At 37.3% G+C, this 11034-nt stretch overlaps 1 protein-coding gene across 3 annotated transcripts in view; it reads right to left on the reverse strand.

Moving 5' to 3' along the window:
* Nucleotides 1–11034, reverse strand: part of PSME3 (proteasome activator subunit 3) — a 25190-nt gene continuing 14156 nt past the window's right edge. Inside the window, exons 11-12 of one of the 3 annotated variants that reach the window (XM_070726760.1) lie at nucleotides 9420–9532; nucleotides 1–1726 (exon numbers count right to left, since the gene is read on the reverse strand). In XM_070726760.1, the coding sequence (XP_070582861.1) occupies nucleotides 9452–9532 (81 nt within the window). In that variant the 3' untranslated portion in view covers nucleotides 1–1726; nucleotides 9420–9451. Of the gene's footprint in view, nucleotides 1727–3703; nucleotides 3734–7182; nucleotides 9533–11034 lie in introns of those variants that run through there. The other 2 variants (XM_070726761.1, XM_070726762.1) reach the window with 2 other exon arrangements.

Consider the following 11034-nt stretch of genomic DNA (forward strand, 5'->3'; position numbering starts at 1 on the left):
TTGATTGGACATAATTTATTTCAATTTAAGGCAACCACCAATCTCACCTAGTTGTTTTTTTACAATTTTAATTCTATATTTGGATATTATGAGCGGCTCAGAGTCATTTGGAATGGATGAACATAATAAATTTGATAAATCATAATGAAAAATCATTGGATATCTTTGGGCCAATTGTATTCTCTCACCCCAACTTATACCAGAGTTGCTATAGGGAAAATTTAGGCAAGGTCTACATAGGCTGCCTTGATTTTCTTGGGAAAGAATAGACATGGCCTTAAAATATGTCCTAGATCACGGGCCAGTCCAAGAGCTGTGACAGTCACAGGACTGGCCCTTTGGTCATCCCAGAGCAGCTCCTCCATCTGGATGCAGGAAAAGGAAATGGAAAGGAGAAAAGAGAAGGAAAGCAAAGGAAAGAAAGAAAAGAAGGAAAGGAAAGGAAGAAGAGGAAAGGGGGGAAGAGAAGGGAGGAGAGGGGAGTGATTACAACTACAGCTCTGGAATATGGGACTGGCTTTCCCAACATCAGCAAGCCATCATCAAATAAGCTTTAATTATTTTATAGTAATTACATTAGCTTTAATAATTTTGTTACAATTAAACAACCTTTAAAGATTGTTATAATTAAATAAGCACTTATGATTTTGTTATCATTAAATAAGCATTTATAATTTTGTTGTATTAAATGGGTGCATTTCATATTGATAAAATAGAAGTTCTCTGATCATTATTTTACAAATGTATTTCTCTTTTTAAAAAAATTCTTATTAGTGGTCTGCTAAGGAACTTAAAATTATGAATTAGGGCCCATGGGGTTTTAAATTATGAATTAGGTGGTCTGCAGGTCTTAAAATTATGAACTTGGTGGTCCCTGAGGTCCCAAAGTTTCAGGACCCTTGTGTTTAAGTCTTTCTATACCTCCTTTAGACCTCTGACAAGTATTTGACTAGAGGCAGAATTATATACACATCCTTACTTTCATTCCCACCCATTTTTTCTGTTTCTGTTTTTTTGTGGGGGGAATTGGAATTTTAAGCAGAGCAAGATGCAACTTTTGGCCAGAGATGGCTATCTCTGGCTCAAGTTATGTAGGGTTCAAACTATTGGGTAACTATCTTAGAAAATACCATATTCCCTAGAGATTTGGATCCTTTTGAATTGCTACATCCTGCCTAATTTGCAGCTGTGCTCAGCTGCAGAAGACCTTTGTACATTTTGCATTACAATAACTCAGTGATGCACACAGACTTTGAACTGGCATGCTTTCCTCACATCTAAACATTAATAGAACCACATTGCTAATGTTACTGACAATGGTAAATTACACATTTTAAGCTTCTGCAGGCCAGGAAAAAACCCCTCAAAGATCTTGTTCTAGAGGGGCTAAACAGGAAATCTTGAAAAAGAAAAGAAGCCAGAGAAGTAGCTGTTTGGACCACAATATCCTGTTAATAACATTTTATTCCTTTTCTACAGCCCTTGCTCAAATATTCCCGTTCTTAGCAATCTTGATTTTTAAAATAAGGATAGGCAAAATAAAATAAGCAAGTCCATGAAAATCTGCCCTGATACTACAAAGGTAGAAAGTATCTGAGCCAATCATATTTTTCTTATAAATAATTTGCAAACAAACTCCACATCCTTTTATATATCCATTAAAATTAATAAAGCAGTCCTCTTGGTTGTTAAAGTGGCTTTGAAATGGCTGGTGTTCACAAGTAAACTAGAAGACAAAAATAAGGAGGGAAACTGGTGAGCAGAATTTACACAATCTGTTAGAATTCTTTTTCTCTAAGAACTAGCAGGCCACAAAATAAGCAATGTCAGCAGATAGATGCAAGCATGTTTAAATAGAACTGGTATTCAACTGTAGATATTTATGTTTGCCCACATTGTTCTGATTACAGGTAGTCCTCAACTTACAACAGTTGTTTGAAGTCAAAATGGCACTAAAAATGACTTATGACAATTATTCACACTTATGATCACTGCAGCAGATCAAAATTAACACTTGGAAACTGATTCAGTTATGACCATTGCCTCTGCGACCTTCTGGCAAGCAGAGTCAATGGGAAAACCAGATCAATTTAACATCCATGTTAATAATTTAGTAACTGCAGTGATTCATTTAACAATTAAAGCAAGATAGGTCACAAAATGGGGCAAAACTCAACAAACAAGTGTCTCAGCAACAAAAATTTTGAGTTCAATTATGGTTGTACGGACTGTTATATTCTTAGATTGAAGCACATAGGCTTGGTTAGATTGGCTAGACCAGTGAGGCTGAACCAATGGCACGGGTGCCACAGCTGGCACATGGAGCCATATCTGCTGGCACACAAGCCCTTGCCCTAGCTCAGCTCCAATGTGCATGTGCGTGCCAGCCAGCTGATTCTTGGCTTACACAGAGGCTCTGGGAGGGCGTTTTTGGCTTCCAGAGAGCCTCAAGGGGGCTGGGGGGAAGCCTTTGGAGCTGGGGAGGGCGAAACACAAGCCTACTGAGTCCATCAGAAATTGGGAAACAGGCTGTTTCTGGCCTCCAAAAGGCCTCCAGTGGATGGGGGAAGCTGTTTTCGCTCTCCCCAAGCATTGAATTATGAGTGTGGGCACTCGTGCATGCACAATAGCACCTGAGGGAAAGAAGGTTCACCATCGCTGGGCTAGATTGTCTGACAGTTATTATAAAAGGACTGGCTGTCAAACAGAGCCTTTGCTGAGTTGTAAATAATTGCCAAATAAAGAGCTGTTGTTTTGAAGCCGCTTCTGTCTGCCTATTCTATTCCCCCTGTCTAACACTGGCGACAAGGATGGGATTAGAAGACAGGCCAGAAAAGAGCTGACAATCTCGCAATCCAGCCTTGGGCAGTAAGTCTTTGATGAACAGCTTTTCTAAAATGCCCACTCAGCTGACATGACAATACACACCTCACTAAGAGATAAGGAAAAGTAAGTGGCAAAGGAGAATACAGTGATACCTCGTCTTACAAACCCCTCATCATACAAACCTTTCGAGATACAAACCCGGGGTTTAAGATTTTTTTGCCTCTTCTTCCAAACTATTTTCACCTTACAAACCCAAGCCTCCGCCACTGGGATGCCCCGCCTCCGGACTTGTTTATTTATTATTTTATTTTATTTATTGGATTTATATGCCAGCGAAGCGCCCGTTTTTGCACTACTGGGATTCCCCCAGAGGCTCCCCTCCATGGGAAGCACCACCTCCGGATTTCCATGTTTTTGTGATGCTGCAGGGGAATCCCAGCAGCCCAAATACGGGCGCTTTGGCTGGCAAAAGGGCTGAGTTTTGGGCTTGCACGCATTAATCGCTTTTCCACTGATTCCTATGGGAAGCATTGTTTCGTCTTACAAACTTTTCACCTTACAAACCTCGTCCCAGAACCAATTACGTTCGTAAGACAAGATATCACTGTACTTATTTACACATTACAGAAACAAGTTAAAATTCAACAGGCCAATAGACTTGATGTATGCAAACATTTAGGTTTGGAATGGGAAGCTCACACAAGTCAATTCGTTGCAGGACAAGTCAATACTTGAATTTGTTTAAAATAATTAAAACATGTATTTTAATTTTTGTCATTTACATTTCATTTTGTTCCTTTTTTTGCATCCTTTCTTTAACAATTCTATTCCACTATTTTTTCAATATTAGTATAATGTCTGTCCTGTTGTAAGTTGTCCCACAGCAAGTTGGCCATAGAAAGTTATCCTAGATTCAAAGGGAACAGTTAACACCTCAGAGAAACCTGTTGGAAAGATCTGCCACAGTAATATAAAAAAACTGTCTTGAAAAGACAAGGACTGGGGCTTCAAAATGCGGAGGTTCTTCAATGCCTCAGTCCTGGACATCCAACCAATTTGGCCATAGAATCGGGTTATTTGAGAAACTCATATTTGAAACCACTAAAACATGCAACAATTTCCTCTACAAAAGAATATACTTGTAATTTTCCTGATAATTTCCAATGTTGACAGAAGGTTAATTTATCCTCAAATCAAATGTTTACAACTGAGCAGGCACTTGCACTAAGATGAGTGCTATAGTCTTGAAGGATATTTAGGCCCCATCAACAATTGCTAATTTATGTTAAAAACATTAATTATAAAACCTGCAACATGGTATAATGGTCCAACATCCATTAACACATCACTCCAGATAGAATCATATTCCTTACTGTCCACTTGTTCATTTTTAGCTTCTTCCAAAAGGCAGTCAAATTTGAAGTCTATGAGCATATTTGTCTGTGTTCCAAGAAAGCGGTACTGCCACTGAAAAGCATATATTTCTGAGTTTGGGCCTTCTTATTCTCTTAAAAAATGAAGAATCACCAGTTCTCAATGAAATTGAATTGGTTGAACCAACTCTACTGTAAAAATCCTGAAAGTATGCCATAAAAAAACCAAAGGTAAAAAACAGCATTTTAAATGTACCTGAAAGCCTACTGGTAACCAGTCCAGATTCACAATACAAGCATAATGTTCTTTCACTCTAGTGAGCAGTAGCTAACATACAAACTACAGTACTTTAAGCTAGATGTAACATCTGCTTTAAAGGTCTGTACTGCAGTAGTTCAAGTGGTGATGATAATGGCATTATTTTCTTCTCCTAAGTAGGGGTGCAATAAATGAACCAACTAGAACTGGGTAAAGGCCTTTTGGCTATTGCCAGCTGCTATTCCTACAGAGCTATAAGTCCAGGATAAAACCCAAATCATAGACTTTCTCCTTCATTAGTGCTTCCCCTGATCAGATAACATTAGAACAAGCTGTAATGACCTGTGAAATTAGCCTTGAGGAAGGAGAACTGCAGCCAAGACAAATCAGATATATCTCAGCTCAAAGGAGGAAAGGAATTTGAGAAAGAATCTGTCTCACTACTATCTGTGTAGAGTCAAGACTAGAGCACATTTTACACACTAAACATACTACTAACTGATCCCCAGTCAGCTGAATCACTCTCAACACGATCATTCAACTCCCAGAATTCTCCAGCCAGCTGGGAGTTGAAGTTCACAAATCTTAAAGTTGCCAAGTTTGGAGACTCCTGGTTTACAGCCACCCACTAGTGGAATAAGAGAGAAATAAGACAATGTGAAAATAAATTTAAGGAGAACACTGATCTTTTGATAGTTGTGGGAGTGTTAGGAGGTATTTATAAAATGAGCATATCCTGTTCTTTCTCATTGTACTTTAATAATTAGGTATATGTACAACTCACAACTAGATCAAATGAGAAGCCTCACAATAATCCTGGGTAAATTGACAATAAGAGTTTGGATATAGGCATGTATGTTTTGCCCTAACAGTGTACCGAATTAAAAAATGAACTCTGCCTTTTTATCCCGTGATGACTGTTGCCAACATGGTTTATATAGCACCTGCAAGTGGATACAGTGAAAGTGAAGGAAAAACAAGCTTGGTAATTTCTGATAGCATGTTAGTTTGCGGTGCTGCATTCATCTGATTTATGATGGCGAACTGTTTTAGAAAAAACTCTGCTTGTTGTGAAAAGGGAAGAAGTACAAAACTACTAATATCATGGGATGAGATCTAATGATTGTTGGCATAAGAAAAGCTATTCACTAAACATACTTACACAGAAAAATAGTCCAGATTCTGCACTTTCCTTCCTCCTGTTACCCGTATTTCCCTTCAACTGCATCCTATAAACCAAATCAGTAAACTATAACCCTCACAAGAATTTAATTCTAAGAATTTAAATTATCAGCCTATTCAGTAGTGACAATTCCAGAGGAAAAAACTTCACAAAAAAGGTGAAGTCTAACCAATATCAGATCCATCAAAAGAACATATTCAAGGTTGCAGTACTATAGATTCAGGTTGAATTAGCGTCAATTCTGATGTAAGGATTACTCTGCTATCATTAGGAATATAGTATTATATGTAAATGCTTATATGTAAATGCTTAGACATCCCTAGTAATTTTGTGCATTTTAATGAATTGCAAAATGAACAGCTCATAAAACATTTGCATGATAAAAAAACGAATATTCCTGCAAATCTGATTGCATGCATATTGTTTATAGGCGGCCTAATATTTCTGAGAAAGGCTCTGCAAGGAAATTGTGTGTATGTGATTCCTAAAACAATATTACGGGAAGCATTTGGAAATTGCATTTCTGCCAAGTGCTTTGAATACTGAGGGTGAGCAAATGTTTGCATCTATCATAATGTTCTTTTACTCTGAATTTGCAAGCTGCCCATTAAAAAGCTTTCAAAGGTATAGAAAGATATCATGTTTAATTCTACATTTAGAACTTTCACCATCTTTTATGCAATTAGGAATTTGACCAAGAATGCCTAAATTTTTGCATGCTTTAAAACAATGTACTGTATTTGATCAGATCATTGCTCTGACAATATACAGAATATTTGAATATTTCCCAACAGTGGATAGTTCAGCAGAAAAATTGAATCTCTCATGGAAGAGGCTTGAAGATAAGTTACAGTTTGCTCCTCTTTTGTAGTATCAAATATTGTATGCACATTCCAGGCAATACAGGGGCTTGTTCCTATGTGTAGCTAGATCTTACTATTTCAGCTTGTTGACTCATCCTTACTATACTAAACTTTGCTCATCTTTCACATTACTGGATTCTTCTTGTATCTTAAATGTGTGAAATGGAATTTATGGTTGCATTCATTTCATTCAGAAATATCATAATTAATTGGGGATAGAAATAAAGAATTGAGTGATATCAGAGTGAACCTTATCAAGAGCTGCAGAATTCACCTCAGTGCTTTGATTTACCTAATCAAGATTTTTCTGGTCCTTTAGTGCCTAGATTTCAACAATTTCTCCAAAACCTAGCATAAGCTCACCTGTATCTTCCTTTAAACATACTCTGTATTACTCCTTTTGATGTCTCTAACACCCGTAATTACTTACCTGCATTGGATAAGTCAGATTTTCTGCACCAAGAAAAATTTTATCCATCTCTCTAGTATGTTCTTCCCTGGCCTGCAATGGTGAAATGTTGGAAGGCTATGGCTCTATAAGCTTTAAGTATTCAAATTCATAATACAAAATTTTAATTGAGAACTGAATGTAATGCACTGGATCTGAAAAAGTAGTGCTCTTCAACTTCAGTTCAGTAAAAGTTAACAAAAGTATGGAACAGCATGACTGAAGGGGCCAATAGTGAAAGATACATGTTTTATTTAAGAAAACACATTCTGGCACTATTCATTACTCACCAACACTATCAATTCACACATAAAGATTGCAATATATGTATTTGAGGCTTTGCTCCTCTCCCTTATGATGAAATTCCGTTTCTTGTGGTTTTTTGACCATCATAACATAGAGGGAGGCAATCGTTGTTTTTCTCTTTGTTTCTGTGTAAGGCCATGTTCCTATAGTAAGTCATCAGTCTAGGGCTGCATTACATGCTGAGATGGACAGAGCTAAAGCAACTGACCCATTTAGCCAGCGCAAATTACATTGAGCTTACTCTTTCCGGAATCCCCTTTCCTTATTCCAATATAGTCTCTCTTTTCTCCCTTACAAAGAAGACACAGATCAAGGATGCATTGCTTTTGCTAAAGAAATAAACTAATTGATTGTAAAAGTCTTTCAATGTCAAGCAGCATGAAATGAGAACAGGAATTGCAGTTTACTCCTGCTTAAGCCCATTCTGAATGATCAATATTCCTTCAACTTGGAAGCCAACTGGGTTTCAATGTATTGTACAAAAGAAGTATGATGCCTTGAAGCTTCATCCAGGAGACAGAAAAAGTAAATACCACCCTAAAGATATGGGGCAAAATATTAGCCTCAAGAACAAGATCTGAAAAGGGGCTTATTTCATGCACCCCCATCACTGATAAAGCTCAGAGCTACTATTATAGAGATTTTTCATTTTACCCCATAACTTTCTAAAATATCAGAGAACAAACTTGAGAATAAACTTGGACTCAAAATTATACCTTCTTCTCACCAACAAGGCTGAAATAAGAATAATAAAGAACAAAAATCAAATGAATACAGACAGAAATTTTGGTTACCAATGCACTGGTATCTATGAGGATGATTAAAGATAGATTCAAAGTTCCTGTTACTTTTAATTTGTTGGCATAATAGAAGTTGTACATAGGTTCAATGTAGCAAGGAAATATAAACAATCCAATAAAGCAGCTGATACAAGGAAACAAAAGCAGGGAAGGTTGCTCTCAGGTGCAGGTAGCAAGGACAGTTGCTATGTGAATTTTTATCTCCGTAAGGTATGGCTTGACCAGCTACAAATGAGTGAGGCAGAGGCATCTGCAATGAGTTCAGGGCAATGAACCTCCTGTGCCCTTGGGAAATGGCAGAGAAAAGACCTCCTTGAAACAAGCAGGGAAAGCAGCCAACAAAATTCATTCATCCTGCCATTGTTGCCTTTTAAACAAATCTAACACCACTAACAAGACTACGGCACTAGATGGATATAAAGATAAATAGTAAATCTGAAAAGAAACCGCAGCATCCCAGATATATAGCATCCCCTTTCTGTTTTCATGAAAACCAGAATGAGAAAAATGGAAGAAGCCAACAGGACTTAATCAGACCTAGCAGCACACTTGGCGCATTCCTGAAAATGAGGCAAGAAACAAGTGCTAGGTTCATTTCATCAGAGTAGTAAGGAAAAAAGGATTAAGATGAAATATACTTGAGGTCTTCCGTGCTTGATCATTCAGGCTGAAATTAGGCAGATGGATTTTGCTAAACTGTCTGACAGGTTTGCCTTGTCCCAAGGAAAAAAGTGTGAGAATGCCCCCTGTACTCAGATGCTATGTTAGGGGTTCCTTGATAGGCAAGAGTAGATTTACTTTCTCATAAACTTCTGGAAGATTATGTGATTGTGTGTGAGTGTGTGCGTATTCTAAATGATAAATAAAAGTAATGGAAGAGATACATGTAGGAAGGAGAAATTTACAATCGCATGAAAACTTGCATGATTGAACGGGCAAACCATGTTGAGATGAAAAACTGAGTTTCAGAGGAAGACTGAAGTGAAGCTTATGACCAGAAACATCAGCTCTGATTAGAAGTTGACAATGCTTTTGGCAGGGACCTACCTAGGAATGAGTTTGTCAGGGATGCTGGACCTAGATCATTTAGGGCTACTGATCTTGGGATCCTTGCCTGGGACAGCTTGGCAAACATCCCATACCTACCAATAAAGGAGGAGATGCTCTGTTCTAGCTTTCTATATCTCAAAGACATGGTAGGGAAAGGGAGAAATTTAAAAATGCAATTAAAAACCAACCAGAAAAGGACTAGGAGAGAGTTTCTTTAGATGTTTAACTAAAAGTATGGTGAGGACTGTTTCCAGCCAGCTTCCCCATCTTGATAGTCACATAAACTGAAGCAAAGACTGTTTTGAGCCTACTGAAGAGTTCATAAGTTCAGAATGCAGCTAGATCAGTAGAGGGTCTCTGCATTGCTGCTCCGGGGTCGCTTGATCTTCTCAATATTCTTTAGAATCATGTCGTGCAGAGTCACCTGGAAGAAGAGAATCTGGCTGTTAGGGGTTTCTCCTAAGTATATTTGTTTAGCCATGAGTATTATATTTCCCTCCAGAGAAAGTCAGAAAGATTGTTGCCCAACAACTTAACATTCTATACTTCAATAATTGCAAGGTTGTTTCGGAACTACTGAATGAAAATTAAACCAATTTCATGGAGTCAATGGTTTCCCAGAAATATTTCTAAAATACTATCAATTGAATTTTATTTCATAAAATTATAAAAAATACAGTGATGAAAGATTGAGAACCTCAATAAGAGTGATTCAAATAGGCTTGCATTTAAAGTATTGACCTGAGTCATGATTGCTGTTGTACTTAAAACATAAATTGCTACATCTATGATATCTTCCAAGAGTGCAATACCAGAAGACTGAAGTTTAAATAGAAAAAGAAATAATTTACCTTCAAATTTATCAACAGAATATAGTAACATAGCCTTTCCTAGTCTCATACTTAACAAAAGTATTGTCATTTTTCATGCTCTTCTCCATTTCCCAGTATTTTTGATAAATGAAAAGCATTTATTTGGCAGACACTAATGTTCCAGACAAGAATCTTAAAGGTCCTTTGTAATTAATCACAAAAGCACCTGTTTATGGTGTGTGTGTGTTTATATTTTTAAAAAATCAATTAAAATATTTTTTTTAAAAGACAAGAATCCTAAAGAACAGTCCTGCCATTAGCAAATTTTATTCCAGTAGATCTGGAGGGCATTACCAATCCAACAACCATGGAAATGCCTATCCTGTCTATCATAAGTAATCTTCATAATCTTCATCTTTACTTTCATCACTTTAACTCATCACAATAACTATGAGAACAAGCTGTCGAAAGACCTGTCATGTTTACAAATAGGAAATTTGGAATTGCATTTCCATTAGCTATTCCTATAAAATAGCATATGGAAAAAATACTGAAGTGAACACAACACAATGGTATAAATTAGCTGCATGGCTTATGATTAAATATGGGTTTTTTTCTTTCAATTGTTAAAAAAGTATTAGCTGCTACTGACCAGTGCTAATAACTTATGTCACTTGACCAGTTTAAATGAAAGCTTCTAAACTCCTGTGCACATGATCTGTAAGGCTGAGAAACAGCTAACGTGTCACCAATGCTATATGAGCAGAAATGTCTATCAGTTGGCTTAAGAGTGCAATTCAAGATGCTGACTATTATCTTAAAAATCCTATATTACGTAGGGCCTAATTACCTAAGAAACTAATTCCTGCTCATCAGTTAAGATCCAGCAGAATGGGTGTGTTCCCGGCCCACTCAATTAAAGTTGGCCATCTTATGGGATCTAGGAAGTGTACCTTCTTCGTTGTAGCTCCATCATGCTGGAATCGCATCTCTCAGACATGAGCATGGCACCCTTTCTTCTAGGGTTCTAGAAAGGTTCAAAAAACCAGCTTTGCTCCCAAGGGGCTGATGCATTGCTGTTTTTATTTGTTTAATGGCCCATTTGGTTTTGTGG

The sequence above is a fragment of the Erythrolamprus reginae genome, chromosome Z, assembly GCF_031021105.1.
Source record: "Erythrolamprus reginae isolate rEryReg1 chromosome Z, rEryReg1.hap1, whole genome shotgun sequence".
Taxonomy (NCBI): domain Eukaryota; kingdom Metazoa; phylum Chordata; class Lepidosauria; order Squamata; family Dipsadidae; genus Erythrolamprus; species Erythrolamprus reginae.